Source organism: Odontesthes bonariensis, chromosome 6 (genome assembly GCF_027942865.1).
Source record: "Odontesthes bonariensis isolate fOdoBon6 chromosome 6, fOdoBon6.hap1, whole genome shotgun sequence".
NCBI classification, from domain to species: domain Eukaryota; kingdom Metazoa; phylum Chordata; class Actinopteri; order Atheriniformes; family Atherinopsidae; genus Odontesthes; species Odontesthes bonariensis.
The window spans coordinates 4,132,935-4,155,730 of NC_134511.1; the positions used below are offsets into that span (position 1 = coordinate 4,132,935).

At 40.1% G+C, this 22,796-nt stretch overlaps 1 protein-coding gene across 4 annotated transcripts in view; it reads left to right on the forward strand.

Annotated features, from left to right (window-relative positions):
* Positions 1-77: 77 nt before the first annotated feature.
* sh3glb2a (SH3-domain GRB2-like endophilin B2a) overlaps positions 78-22,796 on the forward strand; it is a 37,813-nt gene continuing 15,094 nt past the window's right edge. Inside the window, exons 1-7 of one of the 4 annotated variants that reach the window (XM_075467134.1) lie at positions 78-213; positions 2,161-2,302; positions 4,522-4,533; positions 8,915-9,043; positions 12,290-12,423; positions 16,483-16,575; positions 16,690-16,701. In XM_075467134.1, the coding sequence (XP_075323249.1) occupies positions 151-213; positions 2,161-2,302; positions 4,522-4,533; positions 8,915-9,043; positions 12,290-12,423; positions 16,483-16,575; positions 16,690-16,701 (585 nt within the window). In that variant the 5' untranslated portion in view covers positions 78-150. The remainder of the gene's footprint in view (positions 214-2,160; positions 2,303-4,521; positions 4,534-8,914; positions 9,044-12,289; positions 12,424-16,482; positions 16,576-16,689; positions 16,702-22,796) is intronic. The other 3 variants (XM_075467136.1, XM_075467135.1, XM_075467137.1) reach the window with 3 other exon arrangements.

The window sequence follows — 22,796 nt, forward strand, 5'->3', positions numbered from 1 at the left end:
TGCGTTTTGACGTAACAAAATCCTACGCTCCATAGTGGTCACGTGACTTGTGCCATATTTTTTTTTTTTTTTAGTTTAGTTGCTGCTGTTGTCCCCTGCATCGTGTGTGTCATCACAAGCTAGTAGTTACAAAAAAAAGACCAAAAAAAGATGGATTTTAACGTGAAGAAACTAGCCACCGGTGCCGGACTGTTTTTTACCAGAGCCGTTCAGGTAATTAAAGGCATCCTGACGCTTTCCTTTCACTTTACTACCCTGTTACGCTTTTGCTGCATCCGAATTTCCGCTAAAATATAACGCTACGTGTTTCCATATATATAAAAAAACATATAGAGTTTTGTGGATATTTAGCCTCGCCTTGGTTTTTATCGAGCCGACAGTTCATTTAAACACAAGGCTGCCAGAATACTGTCACCGGTGATGTTAGTTTAGCTGCTGGCCTTCCCTTTTTACGCACAGATAATTCAGTCCAGGGGCGATTTTAGGATCTGGTCTTTAGGGGGGCCCAGCCCCCAGTGCTCAGAGAGGCACATTATTTCTCACTAATTGAGGCGAACTAGTACATTTATAAATTTTGGAGCCGTATTAGTTTTGCTTTGAGTAGTGTTTTCAGGGTGGCCGCGGGTCCTTAAAAAGTCGTAAATCAATTTTCCTGAAAATAAGACCTTAAAAAGTATTAAATTGTCTTAAATTCAGATTGCATGGGTCTTAAATATTTGTGTATTTTTGTTTTTGCTCTAAAGGAACAGTATTTTTAAAAAAATATATATATTTACTTGATTTTATAAGCATTTGTTCATGGGACTTAAATGTTCTGAAAATATTGTAATAAATTTAATTTAGGACAGTGATGACATTTTTGTGATCTTTTTGCATGACACACATTTAGCCGATGTTCTTAAACTCAACCGTCATTTGTCATTTTACCATACTGTCAGTGTGTTTACTTGGAAATACTTGGTATTTCCATCGTACGTTTGGTCTTAAATTTCATTTAGAAGTGGTATTAAAAGGGTCTTAAAAAGTCTTAAATTGAACTTGTTTATACCTGTATACACCCTGGTTTTCCCCTACAACATTCAATTTTGACCTCTTCATTTCAAAAGGCTGGCTGACGCGTCCACATCTCGATGAGATGGTGGTCTGGGAACTAGGTGTGCATTTTCTCGTATTTGAGGCGTGGTTTACGAATGCCTAGAGCCGTTTATTGGGCGCTACGAATGTCTATCAAATGGCGTCTGGTTCTTCCCATGCTGCTTTGCGCGCAATTCATAGCCAATTGTATCACTTATACCAGATGACGTATGTAGAGCGACAGAAATTCGACGAGGAAGAAGGCAATGAAATCTTTCAACGCCAAACGTTGCTCTTTTTTAAAAGTAAACTTGCGTTCTAAGCTACTTAAAACACTTTCTAAGGCTGCATCGAACGGTAACGTTGTGTCCGCTGCCATGTTGGATTAACACTCTACAAGCTTCGGTGTCGGGCATAGACGTCGTCATCGTCTTGTGAAATCGCGCGCAAAGCAGCATGGGAATTCCCAGGCTAGTGAACCAGTACATTTATAAATTTTGGAGCCGTATTAGTTTTGTTTCGAGTAGTGTTTTCCCCTACAACATTCAATTTTGACCTCTTCATTTCAAAAGACTTGTGGCTCTACAGGGATAACAGAGAGCCTGAGACAAATATTGAAGATAACTCAACATTTATTTTGTGAGTAAAGAGTTAAAACAAAAACAAATGCTGGAAAATAAATAAAATGGTCACTAAAATAATGCATCCTTGAGCAAAAAAAAAAAAGTGTTTTTGCATAATATAATATTTTAAAAATGTGCTGAGCCAGGGGGTGCCGAGCTATCTCACGGTGGTGCCTTGGCACCACTAAAAATACCCTAGCCTCGCCCCTAATTCAGTCGTAAAGCGAGCACGTTTATATAGATATATTATATTTATATATTAGATGTATTAACTTTTATTCTTGTAGTTTAGTTTTGAGGTGACAGGGGAGATGGGACGGGACGGTTATGGACATGGAATCACATTGGTCCCGCAGACTTGTGTGTTTTTTTTTTTGTTTTAACTCAAAGATATTGAATTAAAACTCATGGAGGATCTGTGTTGCACCAGTAAGAGTGTGATGTCTGTGCGTCTCTGCCTCAGTTCACGGAGGAGAAGCTGGGCCAGGCGGAGAAGACCGAGTTGGACGCTCACTTTGAGAACCTGATGAGCCGCGCAGACTGCACCAAGCACTGGACGGAGAAAATCTTCAGACAGACTGAAGTCCTGCTGCAGCCCAACCCAAGTATGACACACAGTATAGCAGTAATTACAGATGGGAAAGAGGTTTTTTTTCTTCTCTAAGTAAGCTTCACAGATGCAAATGAAATGTGGTTAAAAACAGAAACTGCCACATCTGAGGGATGAAACCTAAGGATCGGGTTGGTTTGGATGGTTCCATAACTGCCCTAAATAAAGTGAGAGTGGGCTAATATACACTCACCGGCCACTTTATCAGGTACACCTGTTAACACAAACAGCTAATCAGCCAATCGCATGGCTGCAACTCAGTGCATTTAGGCGTGTAGAGGTGGTCAAGACCACCTGCTGAAGTCCAAACCGAGCATCAGAAAGTGTGAGCAACATCTGTGATTCTCAGCACAGATGTGCAGCCGCCACATCTGCAGCAGCTGCCTGATGCCGTCATGTCAACATGGAGCAAAACCTCTGAGGAATGTTGCCATTAAGGCAGTTAATGAAAGCAAAAGGGGGGTCCAACCTTTTACCAGCAGGGTGCAGCTAATAAAATGGCCGCTGAGTGTATTTGACCAATTATAACGAAGCTATAGCTACTTGATATTACCCCTGTAGGTGTTTAAAGTCGTCTTTTCTGGCCAAGAGCAACCAAAACATTGTTATTTATTACCCCAGTTCCAGAACAACACATTTATCTGTATATATATATATATATATATATATATATATATATACAGATAAATGTGTTGTTATATATATTATAAAAGTACAAACTCTTACATGTCAGGGTATATATAAAAAAAAAAAGAGATCTGATCCATCCCAGATCCTGAAAGGATTAAACTACAGCCTGAGATGAAAAACAACACATGACATGTTACTCTTTATTGTTATTTAGCTCAAACTGAGCCAGCTGTTTGGCCTGATAACATAGATTATCAGGCCCATACGGCGTGTGAATCTGGGTGGTGGAAGTTTGATCTACCAGCACGTTGCTTCAGCTCGTCTTGTTTTTTGGGGGATTTGCTAATACGCAACTTTGGTATCCTGAGGAGTTCATGGTGGACTCACTCAGTGGGGTCACATGGCACTGAAAGGATCGGATTATTGGCTAAATTACAATAAGAATGAGTTGAGCAAGGGTAATTCTCCTTGGATATCTGGCGGTGAATGAATGGGATCAGAGGCACAAAGCGTGCCATACCCCGGTATGATAGGTGGCGCTGTACCCATTCCAACTGTTGCTAATAGAGCCACTTCCTGTTGACCTCTTCACCACCAACAACAACAACAAACTCAGGCATTGGAGAAAGATGGACGGCGACAACAACAGGAATATCGTCTCCTTTGACTTCCGGGTCACGACCCCGGGAAAACATCTGGAGCATGCGCAGAACGCAAAGTCTGATTCACCACGTGCTTCAGCGTCTACAAGCAGGTTTAGAGTGACTTTCAACCCAGTTATCTCGGGGTCTGAATCCCATCCAATTCTTAGTCAGATTCTTACGCACTGCTTCTGCATTTCGGCTAATTCTTATATTCTTTTCGGTAACTGATAACATGTCATGTGTTGTTGTTCGTCCGAGGCTGCATTTTGCTTTTTTTATTCTCATTTTATTACGTCCTGATGCACGAAACCTCGACGGTTTACCATCTTATGGTTCCAGCTCCTGTAGTTTATGAAACGCATCTCAGTTATATAAGACGTTTGCCCCCATTTCTTCCGTTCAAACGTTGCTTTCATGTAAGATTCCTCCGTCCTTACTGGGGAGTAGTGAGCTGCTCTTCCTGCCACGAGTGTGTCAGCAGCCCAGATATGAAAGAACAAGTTTTTTTCCTGCAATGTGGAAGTTTGAAGGTCAACTAACCATCAGTGGTGTTACCAGCAGCCTTTTTATGTACAGCAAATTGTATTTTCTGCTATGTAAAAGCATTACAAAGCTGGGTTTGTTAGATACTCAGTGTGGGTCATTGCTTAGATCCATGTTTACCAGCTGCCAGCCTTCTTCTTGGCTGCATTCTGAGGACCCAGCGATGCACCTTTTTTAAATATTTAACCGTTCAAAGTCATGTCCAGAGTCATGAAAGGAAGTCTGAACGTAAAAGAAACATGCGGGACCAGTAATAACTCTGATGAAGTAGAAATCATGTTGTTCTCTGAACATAAGGCACCCTTTGGAAGTAAAACAGTGTGCATAATGCAGCTTTCACACATTAATTCATGTGCAGGAGCTCTAACGTGTTATTTCTTGACTCTCCATGCCACAGTTGATCACACTGGTGAGTATCCTGCCTCCCTACTTCACTGTTAGTGCCCTGCTGTAGAAACCTGTCATGCCTTTGAATTATCACCGCTGAGAAGTTGATTAACGGGGCTCCGAAGGGGCGCTGTAGTTCTCTGGTGTTGAGATCAAAGTTAGCTGCAGAATCCATATTTCATCCTCAGAGAGTCACAGCATCAGTGCAGCACTTATCTATTGTTTGGTTTTTTTGACCGGACAGCCAACTCTCATCGGCCCCGGGGTGTGTCTTATCTTTTTTTGTCTTCATCTTGGTGCAAAGCTGTAGCATATTTGAGCTTAAAAAGTTGTGTTTGTTATAGCCAGGCCATTAGAAGCCTGTGTTGTAGCAAAGTGAGAGGCTTGGCTCATATTTCATATTCCACTGCTGAGGGAAATCAGTGCAGCAAACAGAGAGTGAAAGCACCCACAGCAGGTCTGTCTTTGCCCTGCTGAATAAAGGGTCTAAAGGGACATTTTAAAAAATAGGTGGCAGAAGAGAAACTGTTCTCTTGGGCAATTCTAGGCTTTATGTGGAAGAAAGAATCATTTAAAAGCCTTGAAAGTTGATGGTAGTGGTTAAAGAAGTGGATAGCATTTGCCCGTATGCCGATATTCCAACGGATTTCTTTTTATTCTTGCTCATAAAAACAGGCCACACCCCCCCTGATAGAGTAATCTCTGAGCACGCCTGGGAATGGGCGGTTTCCTTGCCGAGCTTCTGGAGTTTTAAACATGAAGGCTGTGTTTGAAACCGCATACTACATACTCATCGATCAGGCAGTATGCAGAGCGTTTACCCACAATGCATTTCGCTCCTGCCCGAGCCGAAATCAGCCGGCCTGAAGCTGATTTCCCTTAAGCTCTAAACTCTGTAAACTTTAGCAACAGTTGAAATATTTTCAGGTGAGAAAGTAGTCGTTTAGATCCCCAACGTGTTGAAAACCTGACAAAATACCGGCTGTTTACAATTTTGTTCCCACGAATTCGGCGCTACTAAAGCTAGCTGCAGTGAGCAACGCACTTCCGGTTATTTTCACAAAATAAAATACCCGTTGCCTTTTATCATAGGGAAAGCCATTACCATACAATTGGTGCTTTTGTTTTGAAAACAGGAAGTGAACCTACCCTCGTTGTAGCTAGCTTGAAACTGCCGTTTTGACAGGAAATGACGATCGGCGACGTCACGTTACGTTGCATCTTGGGTAGTTTGAGTAGTAACCTCATGACGCATACCCAACATTTCGGAGAATCTAGTATGCATCCGGGAACTTAAAAAAATTTAAGGTAGTAGGAGTAGTAGGAGAAGTATGCGGTTTCGAACACAGCCGAAATTGTGGGTAATGTTGTTGTTTGAGGCCCAGTTTAACTCTACAGTGAAGATGCATTTTATTCTGTGATGTGATGAAGTGATAAACAGACAAATCTGACTCAAATAAAGGCCATATTTTTATTTTCTTTATTATAATCTGTCTCTTGACTCAGTCTTTGATATACTAAATCAAAACTGAGTCTTTTTTTAACCAGTAGTACAGAACCAGGTGTTCTATCTGTGCTGTAATGCAGTAACAGAGCTCTGAATATGGAGCGGTAGTTTTCTGGGAGCCGTGTAACGGATCAGAGCGAGCGATGAAACAGGAGCAGAAAGGATCCCTTCAGTCCCATTTCCACACTCATCCTGGCTTTTCATGCATTCCTCACTTCATCCTTTCTCATTGAAATACTGTCGCCGTTCCTCCCTTTCACTCTTCATGTAGTGATGTGTGTGTTTGTGGAGTGAATAAACCGATCTACCTTTGGTAAGGCTGCAGTTTTCCACAAGTACGTTCAGTCGGACCTGTTTCTGCATTGATAAATGTGGTGGACACGCCTTCTGCAAACCATCTAAGATGTCCTCCTGCTGGAAAAGAAACTAAAACTAAAGCTTTCTGGCCTTAAACATATCTGTGTTCTTAGAGGCCTTGTGGTGTACTTGTGGAAAATGTGTCTGCTGTGAGATTTCTATGCTTGACTTCTTCGTGTTATTTGACCTCGTAGACTGAGCCTTGGATGGTGTTTTGGTAAAGCTGTGTTATTTTCAGGATTGTAAGTGATGGCTAAGGCAGCTAATTTAATTTAAAGGGATAGTTCGCCTCTTTTGACATGAAGCTGTACGACATCCCATATCAGCAACATCATTTATGAACATCTTCTTACCCCCTGCTGCGTCCTGTGAGCCGAGTTCCAGCCTCGTTTTGGTGTTGATGAAGGTAGTCCGGCTAGTTGGCTGGGGTTTAAAAAATAAAGCGTTTTGCTTCTCAAAACAATATGCTTTCAAAAGAGTAATACATTTGCATCACAAAATCGTTCTCGAGGAAAAAGTCAGACCTCACAATCGCTTGGCCCTATTTTCTCTCCCTTCGTATCACTGCCTGCTGTGTAGACCGTGCAGACCGAGCAGCAAACACTGTAACAGGCGCGGCTGTCGGCAGGCGGCAGCAGGCAGTGATACGAAGGGAGAGAAAATAGGGCCAAGCGATTGTGAGGTCTGACTTTTTCCTGGAGAATGATTTTGTGATGCATAACATTGTCAAGGTGTGTTCCAAGATTATTGGACTTTCTGTTAGCCATCTGAACACTGTGTACGAGCAGCAGGCTAGCAGCCTGGCTCGTCGAATTCTCAAGGACCCGACTCATGCTCTGTTTCCGGCATTTGAGAAGCTGCCATCTGGTCGCAGGTTCCGCTGTCCGGCCTGTAAGACCCAAAGGAGGAGAGCAACCTTTGTTCCCAATGTGATTCTCCTCTTGAACTGTAAGAAGTCTGAGACAGTGACTCTAACTATAACTTAGATCTTCTGTACAATTCTGTAGTGCAATATCTGATGTGCAAACTACAATATCACATCGACACTTTAACCACACAATGTCACTTTCATTTTTTATTGTCACTGTAATTACATTGTCATTTTAATATAATCGACGCCTTATTTATTTATTTGCTAAATATTTTATTTTATTTTTATTTTTCATTATTTATTTTTTGTCACCCCCTTCTGTGTTTTATTTTCTTTATGATTCCATTTTCTTGTTCTTCTTTTAATGGACCGCTCTTCGCCCTTCTAATTGCCCTGCGGGGATAAATAAAGTTTTTTCTGATTCTGATTCAAATGTATTACTCTGTTGAACGCATATTGTTTTGAGAAGCAAAACGCTTTATTTTTTAAACCCCAGCCAACTAGCCGGGACTACTTTTGTCAACACCAAAACGAGGCTGGAACTCTGCTCACAGGACGCAGCAGGGGGTAAGAAGATGTTCATAAATGATGTTGCTAATATGGGATGTCATACAGCTTCATGTCAAAAGAGGCGAACTATCCCTTTAAGATGTTAAACCAAGGCTGTCAGGTGCACATCCTGTAGTACAGAAGTGATTCTGCTCTTATTTTAGTCATTTATTTTATTTAAACATGATAAAAAGTACATTCGATGTACTAATATTGTATTTTTTCCCTTTTTTTCTGAACCGTGGTCCACTAAAGGACCTGTGTAGTCCATAAATTAACCACGTAAGACAGTACGAGTGTGTAAATCCAAACGTCTGCGCAGTAAACTGTCCGTCTAAGTGTTCGGTACGGCGCCTGCCGTGGCTGTGTAGCTGCCTGCTGTCACTTTTGGGAATGAGTCAGACTTAAATGCAAAGAAAAACCTCCTGAACAACAACAATGACCCGATTTAGATGAAAACAAAGACACCACCCAAACCTCCTGGATGCCTGCCAGGTGTTTCAGGCGTGTTTATTCACTTCAGACATCATTTTCTGGAGATTCTGATGTTTGTCGGGAGCAGCTTGTTTATCCTGCAAGCTGTTTGTGTTATTTTGTCTCCTTCTGTCACTTCTTCTTCTTCTTCTTTTTTTTTTAATGTTGCAGTTGGATAAAGAAGCCTCTCACAGACTGGTTAAATAACTATTATAACTATATAAAATGATTGTGTTATCTGCATTTCCTTATGGTACAAGTCAGTTGGCCTCAATGAGCTTTAAATATTCAGCTCAAATTGCATTATTTTATAAGTTTTTCTGCTACATTTCTTCAATTCTTCTCGATTTAAAAAGAGGATTTTGCTCTTCTCTCAGTGTTCGGTGCCTGCAGGATAGCCTCCTCGTCGGTTCTGTCCACTGGGTCAGCTTAGTTCTGGTTGCACAGTACATGCTCCCGTCATTTATCACCAGTGATAACGGTTGTGCACCTTGAAAAGTTCTCAAACTTGAAGCTTTTTATTCACACAGCAATCCCACTGAAGTAAACTGAAGCCTAAGATTGACCGAGCTCTGAGCTGAGGGTGTAAACCACCTTATTGTTTCTCTGCTGCGTCACGATATGAACTCTTGACTTTGCCTGCAGGTGCCAGAATTGAGGAGTTTTTTTATGAAAAGTTGGACATGAAGGCACCGTCCAGAGTTACCAACGGAGAGCTGCTGGGTCACTATATGGAGGACGCAGCCAAGGAATTCGGTCCTGGAACTCCGTACGGTGAGTTGGGCTGTAGCGACACACTAATGATACGATACGATATTCAGCCAACGATTCGATACACTTACATCCAGGGCTGGGCAACGATTAAAATGTGTAATCTGATTAATCGCATGATTTCCCCGATTAATCGCATTTGTACACAAAATCCAAAAATTAATTCAAAAGTAGTGTATAGCTTATTTAGCATTTAGCTTTATTTTATTTTTTTTTTTATGATTCACTGTTTTTTATTTATGAACAAAATCCCAAGATGGGAAACAGGAGCATTACAAATCAATGATCAACACCCACCCACCCCACCCCAACCTTAGATACACATCACATGACCCATTAGGTCATAAGCGAAATAAAAGAAAAGAAAAAGTTAAGTTACAATTAACAGTAGTCAAGGCATGTATTTTTTACCTAATGCTATAATGACATCAAGTATCAAAATGTAGAAAGAGAAAAATAAAAAAAAAAAATTAAAAAAAAAAATCAAAATAAATTTAAAAAAACACACAAAAGAAAGCATGTGAGACATCTCATTGTGCATGATTCGCCAGCAAGTCTGTAACCCCCTCTGCAGTTCTTTCCCACATTTGTATTGTTGAAACTCTTGCCCCATGGATTCTTGCAGTAGAGAGTTCCATCATTATAACATCTTGAAAGTACAACAACCATTTTTTAACATGAAGCTTGTGTGGAGGGATCCACCTCTGAACAATTAGTTTTTTTGCTGCTGTTAGGCCTGCAAGCCACACTTTTAGCATTTAGCTTTATTTTAAATGTGCTGCCATATGAATGAAAGTGCCATAACATTTGTTGTGCAAACACACTTTTAACATCAGCATCTTTCTGTAGTTTTTATGTAGAAGCCTCGCTCCACTGTCTGTTTCCTTGAATGACTTGCTGCTATCAGTTGTGTGTTTTGCCTTTAAGTGATATTTTAGACTGGAACTACTACGCTGAGAAGACAATTCAACTTGGCAGAGTTTACAGATGACTTTGGTTCTGTCGACTCCGCCGTCTGGAAGAACTTTAAAATGAAAATGGCCGAGTAAAAGTTCCGTACCCTTCTCCATGTTTGGTGGATCCGCCGATTACTTTCTTTTCCGGTTCCACAGCAGACAGCAATAGACTTTTACAAAATAAAAGCCTGTGAGCAACAGACTTTTACAAAATGAAAGCCAAAAATAAAAACATGGTTTGAGTCCCGCATCGGATGGCCCTGTGCTGCGTGTCGTTCCCCCTCTCTCTGCCCCCTGCTTCCTGTCTCTCTGAACTTTCCTTTCCATTAAAGGCACAAAAGCCCAAAAAACAAACAAAAAAAAAACCTGTGTTAATGCGTGATAAAATATTTATCAGCATTAAATAAGTAACGCGAGAAATAACTCTAACCTAACGCAGGCTTTGTGTACAGACTGACCGGGATGTAACCAGATATAACCAGGAAAACCAGAGATAACCAGGAAAACCAGATATAACCAGGAAAGCCAGAGATAACCAGAGAAAGCCAGAGATAACCAGGAAAACCAGAGATAACCAGAGAAAGACAGACAATACCAGAGATAACCAGAGATAATTAGAGATAACTAGAAAAACCAGAGATAACCAGGAAAGCCAGAGAAAACCAGATATAACCTGAGATAACTAGAGATAATCTCAGATGAACAGTCTCAGGATTAACCCTAGCTGCCCTGTGGGTTTCCTCTCACCATGCTGCTCCCCTTTTCTCTTTCATCGTGTTCCTCGGCCAGCTGAATTGGATCTGTTTCCCTCGGTGGATCGATGCTGCTTTAAATGAGGCCATCTGCACTCAGCATTATGCTGCGGGATCAGCGGGCCGAGCATCTGTACAGATGCCACTGGGGACATCCATTGCTCAGAAAACCAATGAGAGATTCCCACTTATGCAGGAGCCTGGCAGCCCTGGTGGTAGTTTGTCATCTAACGGGAGAGAGAATATGTCTGCTGGAGACAGTTATTAACATGTTTAAATGCCCAATAAGTGAAGGATTTAACACAACAACTTTAGCTTTTCTTTTCATTAAATGCTTCCTCCGTGAACACATTTAGGAACAGCTGTTTGGCCTGAGATGAAGACTTGTTGTGGACTGAAACCGATCCATTTCTCTCTTTAATGCCATTTGCAGTTGTAAAGGGTAAGTCCACACAAAAAGTATTCTTTCCGCTGGATCCTGTGGTACCGAGGAGCAGCTGTAGCTCTGAGATGCTTCATGAGACTCTTCTCTAACTGAGCGGCTTACTGTGGCCACAGACCTGGTCCTCAGAGTGTTAAAGCATGGATCCATGATCAGTAATCCATACAGCTAATGGACAATCAGTGCATCAAAGTGGCTTTTACCTGGGGTCGCAGTCAAAAGAGCTTTTTGCTTCACACCAGACACAGTTCCTTTGCAGCTCCAGAGCACAAAGGTGACACCTGCTGGACAAATCAGTGTCATGCATGCATGACCTGTGAACTGCTTTTAGCCCAATGTGAAGATGCAATGTTGGTTGGGTAGAGCAGCCAAAAATTTTACTCAAGTAAAAGTAAAAAGTAGTCATCCAAATAATTACTTGAGTAAGAGTAAAAAGGTGCTTGGTGAAAAAACTACTCAAGTACTGAGTAACTGTTGAGTAACGTCTGATTTATTTGTTAACACAAGCATTCAATCAGACAGACAAAAATACTAAATAATCATCTTTAGGCAAATTAGAGTTCATCCAATTGATAAAATGAACCAGGAAGTCATTCAAGGAAACAGACAGTGGAGCGAGGCTTCTACATAAAAACTACAGAAAGATGCTGATGTTAAAAGTGTGTTTGCACAACAAATGTTATGGCACTTTCATTCATATGGCAGCACATTTAAAATAAAACTAAATGCTTAAAAGTTATACACTACTTTTGAATTCATTTTTGGATTTTGCGTACAAATGCGATTAATCGCGATTAATCAGGGAAATCATGCGATTAATTAGATTAAACATTTTAATCGTTGCACAGCCCTGGTTTAAATACAGCCTCCTGGCTGTGTTACATGACGTGCTGGTCTTTCCGGTTAATTCACGTGTACAACAAACCTTTTATTCTGTGTTTTTATCGCAGCTTTCTCATGGCTGTGCCCTTTGAGTGACTCAAATCAAGAAGGATTTGGAATAAATGATGCAGCAGACCAATGAAAACGCTGCTGATCTTTAATATTTAACGAGCAGGTCACTGATCTGCGGGGCGTCTTTGTGGTCTTCTCGTTGCAGGGAGCACTTTGGTTAAGGTGGGGGAGTGTGAGAGGAGGTTAGGAGCGGCAGAGAGGGAGTTCATCCAGACGTCTGCCATCAGTTTCCTTGCACCCCTCAGGAACTTCCTGGAAGGAGATTGGCGGACCATTTCGGTGAGCGTGGAACAGCACGATCATTGCACTACAACCACATCCACATAGTTCCATCAAGCCTGGCTGATACACCCCCCATCCTAAAGTACATTATCAGATAAGTCTCTCCCAGCTTGTAGACCAGTGATACTTATTGTGATATTTATTTCCCAAAAGCCACATTGGCAGCAAAATCAAGGGAAGAGCCACTTTTACCACAACATGCTAAAATCCCCTTTTGCAAATATGCATTTCTACATATATTACATCCCACAAAAAAATGAAACAACACAGCCAATACACTTTCAATTCAGACCACATTTACCTTAATACTGGGATGAGCGGAAGCTGGCGTGCATGTGCTCGACTTTCTTCATGTTGTATTTGTAGTTTGTTGTTGTAATCATAGTGAGACATTCAGGATGAGCATGGTTTTTGTGCTGGTTTTTGCCCTTTTTTTAATTAAAAACCGATCCATTGTGCCTGCATCTCGCGGTACACCCGACGTTTGCCTGCTCGTCCCCTCTCTGGCGTCTTCATGCTGATTTTCCTTTGGTTTTTGTGCTGGTTTTTGCCCTTTTTTTAATTAAAAACCGGCTAAAGGAGCTAGCGTGCTCTGCAGTCAAGTGTGAGGTGGTTTAAGCGGGCTGCGTTGCCAGGTTTAACAGTGTGCCCTCTTTAGGAAACACCATTAAGCCTTAATTAATACTTAATAAAAATACTTAATACTGTGCAATATTGGCTGTATGTCATTTGAAAAGATGTATTGTTATTGTTACTATATTATAAACTACTATGCGAGTGCGAGCCGCCAATTAAAGCTTGAGGAGCCGCGCAATGAGTATGTCGGACAGATTGAACCAGTATTAAAGGGATAGTTCGCCTCTTTTGACATGAAGCTGTATGACATCCCATATCAGCAACATCATTTATGAACATCTTCTTACCCCCTGCTGCGTCCTGTGAGCAGAGTTCCAGCCTCGTTTTGGTGTTGATGAAGGTAGTCCGGCTAGTTGGCTGGGGTTTAAAAAATAAAGCGTTTTGCTTCTCAAAACAATATGCGTTCAACAGAGTAATACATTTGCATCACAAAATCGTTCTCCAGGAAAAAGTCAGACCTCACAATCGCTTGGCCCTATTTTCTCTCCCTTCGTATCACTGCCTGCTGTGTAGACCGTGCAGATCGAAGCGCAGACCGAGCAGCAAACACAGCAGCAGATGCGGCAGGCGGCAGCAGTCAGTGATACGAAGGGAGAGAAAATAGGGCCAAGCGATTGTGAGGTCTGACTTTTTCCTGGAGAACGATTTTGTGATGCAAATGTATTACTCTGTTGAACGCATATTGTTTTGAGAAGCAAAACGCTTTATTTTTTAAACCCCAGCCAACTAGCCGGACTACTTTCGTCAACACCAAAACGAGGCTGGAACTCTGCTCACAGGACGCAGCAGGGGGTAAGAAGATGTTCATAAATGATGTTGCTGATATGGGATGTCCTACAGCTTCATGTCAAAAGAGGCGAACTGTCCCTTTAACTGCCCTCAGCTTACTGTACACACACAAATATAACATAAATGATACACACAGTACTGCACATTCATACTGTGAGAAATATGTCGACTATGACTTTTGCAGCCAGATGTTCCCGTCTCCACGTTATTTCCAGCCGGTTCCTTTCAGATTCGGCTCATTTTGCAGCTGATTCCCAGCAGAAGGAGCTGATATTTAAACACCAAACATATTCAAACATATTCAAGTTTTCCCAATTCACTCCAGGCTTTAGGGATAGTTGAAAGGGATTCGTGACGCTTTAGAGTTTCCAGCTGCGAAGAAGGGGGCTTTGTAATACTTTGTAAATGCATTAAAATAATTAGACAGACAGTATGGAGCTCCACCTTCAGTTAAATGCTGCTCTGGAAGCTCAAAGTTTACACTTTATTACCTTTTGATAGCTTTTTTGTTCCACATCCAAGATGGCGTTTGTGCCAGTGATGTTGCAATATGTCAAAATGATGAATTACATTTCCCTCTGACCTGTTGCAGGACAAATTGCACAAGTCAAATAGTGTGATTAAAAAAAAAATTTAAAATCCAATGTTGACGTGAGAGAGGAAAGGTTGAGGCTGTCTCCACCAACACGAAGGGGTTTCAGGTTGCTTTGTGCATCCAGGAATTAGTTGTGTAATGCATGTCTGCTCACAGGCGAAATGAATTACTGCGTCACTCAAATTCACATCACGCATTTCATCCTCCTCCGCTCTTATAACTCATTCTAAGGAGACTCGTGCGGTCTCACAAATCACAAGCGGTCGTAAATCAACCAGTGAGGCAATTATAAGTAAACACAGCCAGTTCAGATTCAGACTCCCTTTGGGAGGTTCCAGCAGTGAAATTAAAAGTAGTATAAAAATGATACACATGCAAGATAATAATAATAATAATAATAATAATAATAATAATAATAATATTAAGAAATAAAATAAAGTAGGGCTGGACAACGATTAATATTTTTAATCTAATTAATCACATGATTTCCCTGATTAATTGCGATTAATCGCATTTGTACGCAAAATCCCAAAAATGAATTCAAAAGTAGTGTATAGCTTTTAGCATTTAGTTTTATTTTAAATGTGCTGCCATATGAATGAAAGTGCCATAACATTTGTTGTGCAAACACACTTTTAACATCAGCATCTTTCTGTAGTTTTTGCAGCAGACAACAACAGACTTTTACAAAATAAAAGCCCGTGAGCAACAGACTTTTACAATAATAAAAGCCCATGAGCAACAGACTTTTACAAAATAAAAGCCTGTGAGCAACAGACTTTTACAAAATAAAAGCATGTGAGCAACAGACTTTTACAATAATAAAAGCCTCTGAGCAACAGACTTTTACAAAATAAAAGCCTGTGAGCAACAGACTTTTACAATAATAAAAGCCTGTGAGCAACAGACTTTTACAAAATAAAAGCCTGTGAGCGACAGACTTTTACAAAATAAAAGCCTGTGAGCGACAGACTTTTACAAAATAAAAACCTGTGAGCGACAGACTTTTACAAAATAAAAGCCTGTGAGCGACAGACTTTTACAAAATAAAAACCTGTGAGCGACAGACTTTTACAAAATAAAAACCTGTGAGCGACAGACTTTTACAAAATAAAAACCTGTGAGCGACAGACTTTTACAAAATAAAAGCCTGTGAGCGACAGACTTTTACAAAATAAAAACCTGTGAGCGACAGACTTTTACAAAATAAAAGCCTGTGAGCGACAGACTTTTACTAAATAAAAACCTGTGAGCGACAGACTTTTACAAAATAAAAGCCTGTGAGCAACAGACTTTTACAAAATAAAAGCATGAGAGCAACAGACTTTTACAATAATAAAAGCCCGTGAGCAACAGACTTTTACAAAATAAAAGCCTGTGAGCAACAGACTTTTACAAAATAAAAGCATGTGAGCAACAGACTTTTACAATAATAAAAGCCTCTGAGCAACAGACTTTTACAAAATAAAAGCCTGTGAGCGACAGACTTTTACAAAATAAAAGCCTGTGAGCGACAGACTTTTACAAAATAAAAGCCTGTGAGCGACAGACTTTTACAAAATAAAAGCCTGTGAGCGACAGACTTTTATAAAATAAAAGCCTGTGAGCGACAGTCTTTTACAAAATAAAAGCCTGTGAGCGACAGACTTTTACAATAATAAAATGAATAATAAAACTGCGTTAATGCGCGATAAAATATTTAGCGGCGTTAAATAATTAGCAAGTTAACGCGATAATAACGAGTTAACTCAGCCTAAAATAGCCCTAATATAAAGAAATCCTCGTGCTCCTTTCTATCCAGCCCGCCTGATCAGTTTTTCCAGCCTGGATGTGTCCTTCATGGATATTCTGTGTACAAGATGCATCGAAACGTTTATGCATTTTAAGCTAATCGCATCCCTGAACCAAGAACAGACGTTAAAAATCAGCTAAACTCTCTCCAGCTCTCAGAATCAGAGTCTGTGTGACTCTATTTTTGTGTACGACCTTATCTGCTGTTGCTCACTGCTAAGCTGACCCAATATTTCCCCGTATAGAAAGAACGGCGTCTCCTGGAGAATCTCCGACTGGACCTGGATGCCTGTAAGACGCGCCTGAAGAAGGCAAAGGCGGCTGAGGCCAAGGCTGCGGTGAGTCATCCAGCATGCATCCCTTTGCTTCTTCCCGCAATCATTCTAATGAATAAGCTTTGATGTTTGTCAGTAACTGTGACTAACTCTCTGTGTGTTCACCAACCTCTGCAGTGCGAGGGTGAAGTGAGTATTACAAACTGTCTCGAAGACTTCCTGGATACTTGTTTGTTTTTTTTTCAGTCTGGCTGACTTTGATAACTTTTTACCGAGTTATTGTTTCACGATTTGATGGCGAGATCTTAAAAATCTTTTCCAAAAGCAAAGCAAAGGACTGAAAAAATATCCAATAGTCCAAGCTGACCTGCATCATATCAGGCTGTGACTATGGATAGACGCTGCTGATACGCCTGGTCTTTATTTGGTTGTGACCATTCATTCATTCTTTTATTTGTCTCTGATCATCGGAAAGGTGTAATAACTCTTTGAATGACTTGTTTATTGCACAGAAAAAGCATCTGTTTTTGAGATTTAGCTTCAGCAACGTCTGTGACTGTAATTTAACTATTTATGGAGATAAGTGTTGAACGGGCTGAACATTTGACATCTGTACCATGAAGGCATTTACTGCCATTACTGCCTGATGGAAGCATACTGCTCACAGACTGCTGTTCTCAGTAAAACTTGACTTATAGAGCTCACAAAAGTACGGAAGCCCAGAGCGGACGTGGTACGTATAAACTTTTTTTTTTTATGGTTTTCTCGAGATAACGAGTTAATTTACCAATGGTTTTGGAGGCCACTTTTTCTCCACAGTCCGCCCCTGTTTATATGTGTTTATATGTATTTCTGGCAAAGGTTTTTACCCATTTTTACCCCCCTTTCATTGAAAACTGAATTAATTATCTTGTTATCACGAGAAAACGGAGGAAAATTATCTCGTTATCACGGGAAAACGGATGGAATAAAATGTATGTACCTATGGCCGTTTAGGGCTTCCGTACAAAAGGGCTGATACACAGGGGTGCACATAACTTTTTTTATGCTCTCGCCTGCTCTCCTGACTGCCCTCTTCACCATCTTCCTCCCTTTCAAACATGGTCAATGACGATGTAGCCCCCCCACTTCTCTCCCTTTTGATTGAGTCTGCGATTAGCTGTTAGCATCCACAAGTGAAAAGCTAGCTTTGGGTGAAAAGTCTCCGTTGTCACCTTAGACGGTTTGATGGACATCAAGGATGAGAGGAACATTTGAAAGTCCTAAAACCAGAGACAAATGTGATGTTTTTTTTGTTTTTATTAAACACATCTTTATTGCTTTTTCAAATTAAACACGAAAAGCTTTGTACAGAAGCATGAAAGCGCCCTTATATTACAAAGAACGTGGTGAACAAGCAAACAAACAACCATACAGCAGCAAAAACCCACACAGTGAAAGAAAAAACAAACAAACAAAACAGGAAAACCTGAAAAAATCTATTCAAAACAGATTAATATTAAGTACAGACAAGGACCAAAACAAAAAGAAACCATACAACGACATTAAAAGCTCAAATTTGTTCATCAGTTAAAGGGATAAACAGATATCCAGGTGTTACTATGATGTTTAGTTGGCTTCATAACTCAAGTGTGGCTCCCTCTGGGAATGCCAGACCAGATAAGTCCATAGAGTCTGTGCACTCTCCATACCAATATAATCTAAAAATGGATTCCAAGTTTTATAAAATAAGAGGTTTGTCCTTAAGCCAGCAGATCGTTGCTTCTAAGGGAATAAGTTCCCTTATACAACCACTGTGAAAGCTGAGGAGGTTTAGGACCTTTCTCCAGAAATCTTTGATAAAGGGGCAGTACAGATGCAATGATAGTATGATCCCTCTGAGATCTTTTATTAGCATTTATTACAGTATTTGGAAAGTGTGGGGTTAAATTAGTTCCTTCACTGGAAAAATTCTAAATCTTACCAAGTATATTTGTCTCATTGACTATCTCATTACACTTAATATAAGACACAACTGCCTAACAAGTACTATTTCAGCCAGATATAGGGACTTGTTTGAAGACGATACATCTGGAATATCTTAAGTGAAAAAGTCTTGAAAACAAATTGTTTTGAGTCATATTTCACATGAAACAAGCTTTTTTTCCATTTGAAGAGGTTTTTAAGCTAATTTCAAGATCACTTTTAACTCAAAAGTCCTAAATATCACATTTTATTTCAAGAAATCTTGACAAGCCAATTTTCACTAGTTCCATTGGCAGATTTTTTTTGCTTATTTCAAGCAAAAACGTCTTTTATTTGTTGTTTTTTTACTTATTTTTGGAGGGGCATTTTTCTGAGTGTTAGCACTGGTGTAATCTGGAGTCTGTGGGTAATTTTGAATTGAAATTCCTTAGCTTTGTTTGTGGACAAACAACCTGAGATCACCCCACTCACCATCTGAGATTGTTACCCCCAAGATCAGCCTCCCAGAGCAGGTTAAGATGCCCCATGTGATGTTAAGCTAACGTTAGCTCAATTCACTGTAGAATAATTTAAGCTAACCTATTTTTCTAGTCGGTTTAACCTTGCTACCTCGCTAACTCTTAACTACTGACTTTTAACATTGACACATTTGTCTTACTGGCTGTTTTACCAGTGATGCATGAACATCCAACTTTGCCCACAAAGGAACATTAACTGTGTGGAATGATTGGTTGCATTTTAACCCACAAGCTTTTATTTTGACCACGCATGTGCACCTTTACGCACCAGTTATGTGCATCCCTGCTTCTGCCTTTGTTTGTCACAAAGTTTAGCCAACAGGTGGCAGTGCAGCCCCAAGGTTTCGCTTTAAAATAAAACAGACTTTTGACATGAAGATGAATGAGAAAATCAGTTTGCAGTGTTTTCATCTCCCACTCACCCTCCCCACTTTGTAATGGTCTCAGTAGAAATGTCCCTCTTTGTCTTTGTCCTCTTTCTGGGGTTTATTTTCATTTCACTGCTTTTCTCTGAACTTCAGTTTTCAATGTGATGATTTAAAAAATAATAATAATGTGGGAGACATTATTATTATTATTATTATTATGTGGGAAAAGCAGTCCGTTTATGAAAAAGAAAGTAGATTTTCTTTCTGATCATTGAGGTATCAGGACATAATTACAAACAGGCTCATCAGGTCCTAAAATGAGCTAAACTACACCATCAGATGAAGAAAAGCACGTCACATTTTGCACTGTGTCATCATTTGTTTTAGTAAAAACTTTGTCACAATGCAGAAGCTGCATGTGAAAGACGAAGTTTACACGCTTTCTGCTGATTAAACGCGCTGGATCAGTCGATCGAGAGGAACTCTATAAAAGCTGAAGTTTGCTGCTCTGAAGCGTTTAGTGTTCATTGTGTGTTATAAAGACCATTTTCAAACACATTGGAGTCAGTTGTTATGTAAAGCACACAGAGGTGGGTAGAGTGGCCAAAAATTGTACTCAAGTAAAAGTACTGTTACTTCAGAATAATATGACTCAAGTAAAAGTAAAAAGTATTCATCCAAATAATTACTTGAGTAAGAGTAAAAAAGTGCTTGGTGAAAAAAACTACTCAAGTACTGAGTAAATGTTGAGTAACGTCTGATTTATTTGTTAACACAAGCATTCAATCAGACAGACAAAAATACTAAATAATCATCTTTAGGCAAATTAGAGTTCATCCAATTGATAAAATAAATTAAAATTAATTAATTAATTACAAAATAGCTTAAATTAAAATAATCCAGGTAAATTCAAGAACTTCAATAAAAAATAAAAGAGACTTAGGAAATGTTTAAAACATATGTAACCCATATGTAACCTAAAAAACAAACATTCACCTATCCATGGGGGGAAAAACGAGTTTATGAAACTTAGCGCTACATGTTTCCTCAAGTTAGATGTTGAGTTTCTGCTGAAATGTGCGTTTGTTTTGGTTGACACAGAAGACACATAATGTAGCTGCTGTTTCTCACTCTTTGTAAGGTAAACATGCTTTCAGTATGAGGCCTCGTCTGCTTCTTCATTTCCCACCGTTGGTTCTGACATTTTTCATCTGTTTCTTTCTTTGTTTGCTACGACTGCTAATGCTAAAGCTAACCCGTCCCGCCGCTGAGATTGAGTATGGTCACGTGACCAGACTGCACGGCTGCGTCTGATTGGTGGAACACAGTCAGGTGGTAGAGCCTTTGGTGGAAGTCTCTCTCTCTGTCAGAATAAAACATTAAAATGAGGCGTACGCGGGGGGATAAAAATAATGAGGCGTAGAATACCAAAGAGGTAAGAAGAAAAGTAACCAGCTCATTGTAGCCTAATGTAGCGGAGTAAGAGGACAGTTTCTGCTGCACACATCTACTCAAGGAAAAGTAAAAAGTATAGAGATTTAAAACTACTCCTAGAAGTATAATGTTTTCAAAAACTTACTCAAGTAAATGTAACTTGTTACTACCCACCTCTGCCCCAAGGTCACGCCAAGGTCAGCCTGTGCAATACTGAGATAAATGTGAAAAATTAATCCAGACCTGCATCTCAGACTCTTCAGGCCTCAGTTAGCTTGTTAAATGTTAAAGTTTTTGACCGTACAATTAAAAAGAAAATACAGAATAATATGCATAAACACCTCCGACCCACTTTGGAAAGCCAATATCGATTGTTTTTTTTTGTTTGTTTTTTTTTTTTACTTCGCTTCCACTTTGTTGCCACGGAAACATTTGAATATAAAAACAAAAATTAAATAGTTTTAAAGCATTTCAGGCCGTTCTCACATTACCTTTGAATGAACGGAAATTCTTCATGCAGATCTATCGAGAAGTTTTTATTCCAACCTCTCACATAACACCAGTGTTGGTCAAGTTACTTTTAAAAAGTAATTAGTTATAGTTACTAGTTACTGCTCCCAAAAAGTAATTGAGTTAGTAACTCAGTTACCACATTGTAAAAGTAATTAGTTACTCAGCAAAGTAACTGTGGCGTTATTTTTTGTGTTCTATAACGCTGTTATGTTCTATAACATCTTTAATATCAAATATGTTTATATTAACTGAATGAATTCATTCAAGGTAAACACAAGAAACTTGTGCTAAAGGAAAAAAAAAAAAAAATGGACCAGACTCAGTGAATATTTCCCTATACTCCCTATATACAGTAGAAGATATAAAAACACTAAATACAGTCATTTAGAAGTATAGTAGTATTTATTTGAACTCAATAGATTGCAGCCTGCCATATGATGCATAGAAATAAATTAATAAATAAATTCTGACCCGAAAAATCGAGTGTTTGTTTTCGAGTGGCTCCGTCTCCTTCGCTGGGGCTCACGCTAGCTGCATTTGGGCTTGGGGTTGGGTTAGCTAGCTGCATTTGGGCTTGGGGTTGGGTTAGCTAGCTGCATTTGGGCCTGGGGTTGGGTTAGCTAGCTGCATTTGGGCTTGGGGTTGGGTTAGCTAGCTGCATTTGGGCCTGGGGTTAGGTTAGCTAGCTGCATTTGGGCTTGGGGTTGGGTTAGCTAGCTGCATTTGGGCCTGGGGTTGGGTTAGCTAGCTGCATTTGGGCCTGGGGTTGGGTTAGCTAGCTGCATTTGGGCTTGGGGTTGGGTTAGCTAGCTACATTTGGGCTTGGGGTTGGGTTAGCTAGCTGCATTTGGGCTTGGGTTAGCTAGCTGCATTTGGGCTTGGTGTAAGGTGCTTCATTAGATCTGAGTTACTTGAGGCAGACGTGGATAAAGTTTTTTCCCCAGGGCATAGCGTGCATGTTACATACACATTCTTGCCATTTATCTCCACGGATGAGAAGTAGTGCCAGTAATTCCAGTTAAAGAACGCTACCTTTGAACTTCCCTGGCTCGTCGCTATTGTTGCTGTCTTGTGTGTGTTTAGCGCGTGCAGTGAGACAGCGTGAGCAGGGCATGATCCGCCCACACAGCCAATCATCATCGCACATCAGTGGCGGTTCTAGGATTTTTCTGAAACAGGGGCCACCATGGGGCCAAATGTAACCCTCAGGGGCCAACAGTGTCACCACCATCTGATATCCAGTGATGACGCTGCTTAAATAAACATCAATTGGCGATAAGGCAATACACACTTTATCCAGCAGGCGGTGAGAAAACATCATAGTCTTACTAAATTAATTTACCAATCATAGCCTCATGGTAAATAGGCTACCAACCTGATTTGGATATTTTGTTTAGTGTATTGCATACTGTAATACATCATACCTACATATTGCAATTTTTTTTAAACTTACTCTTCTACAGTATACTGACAGTAAAGAACATCT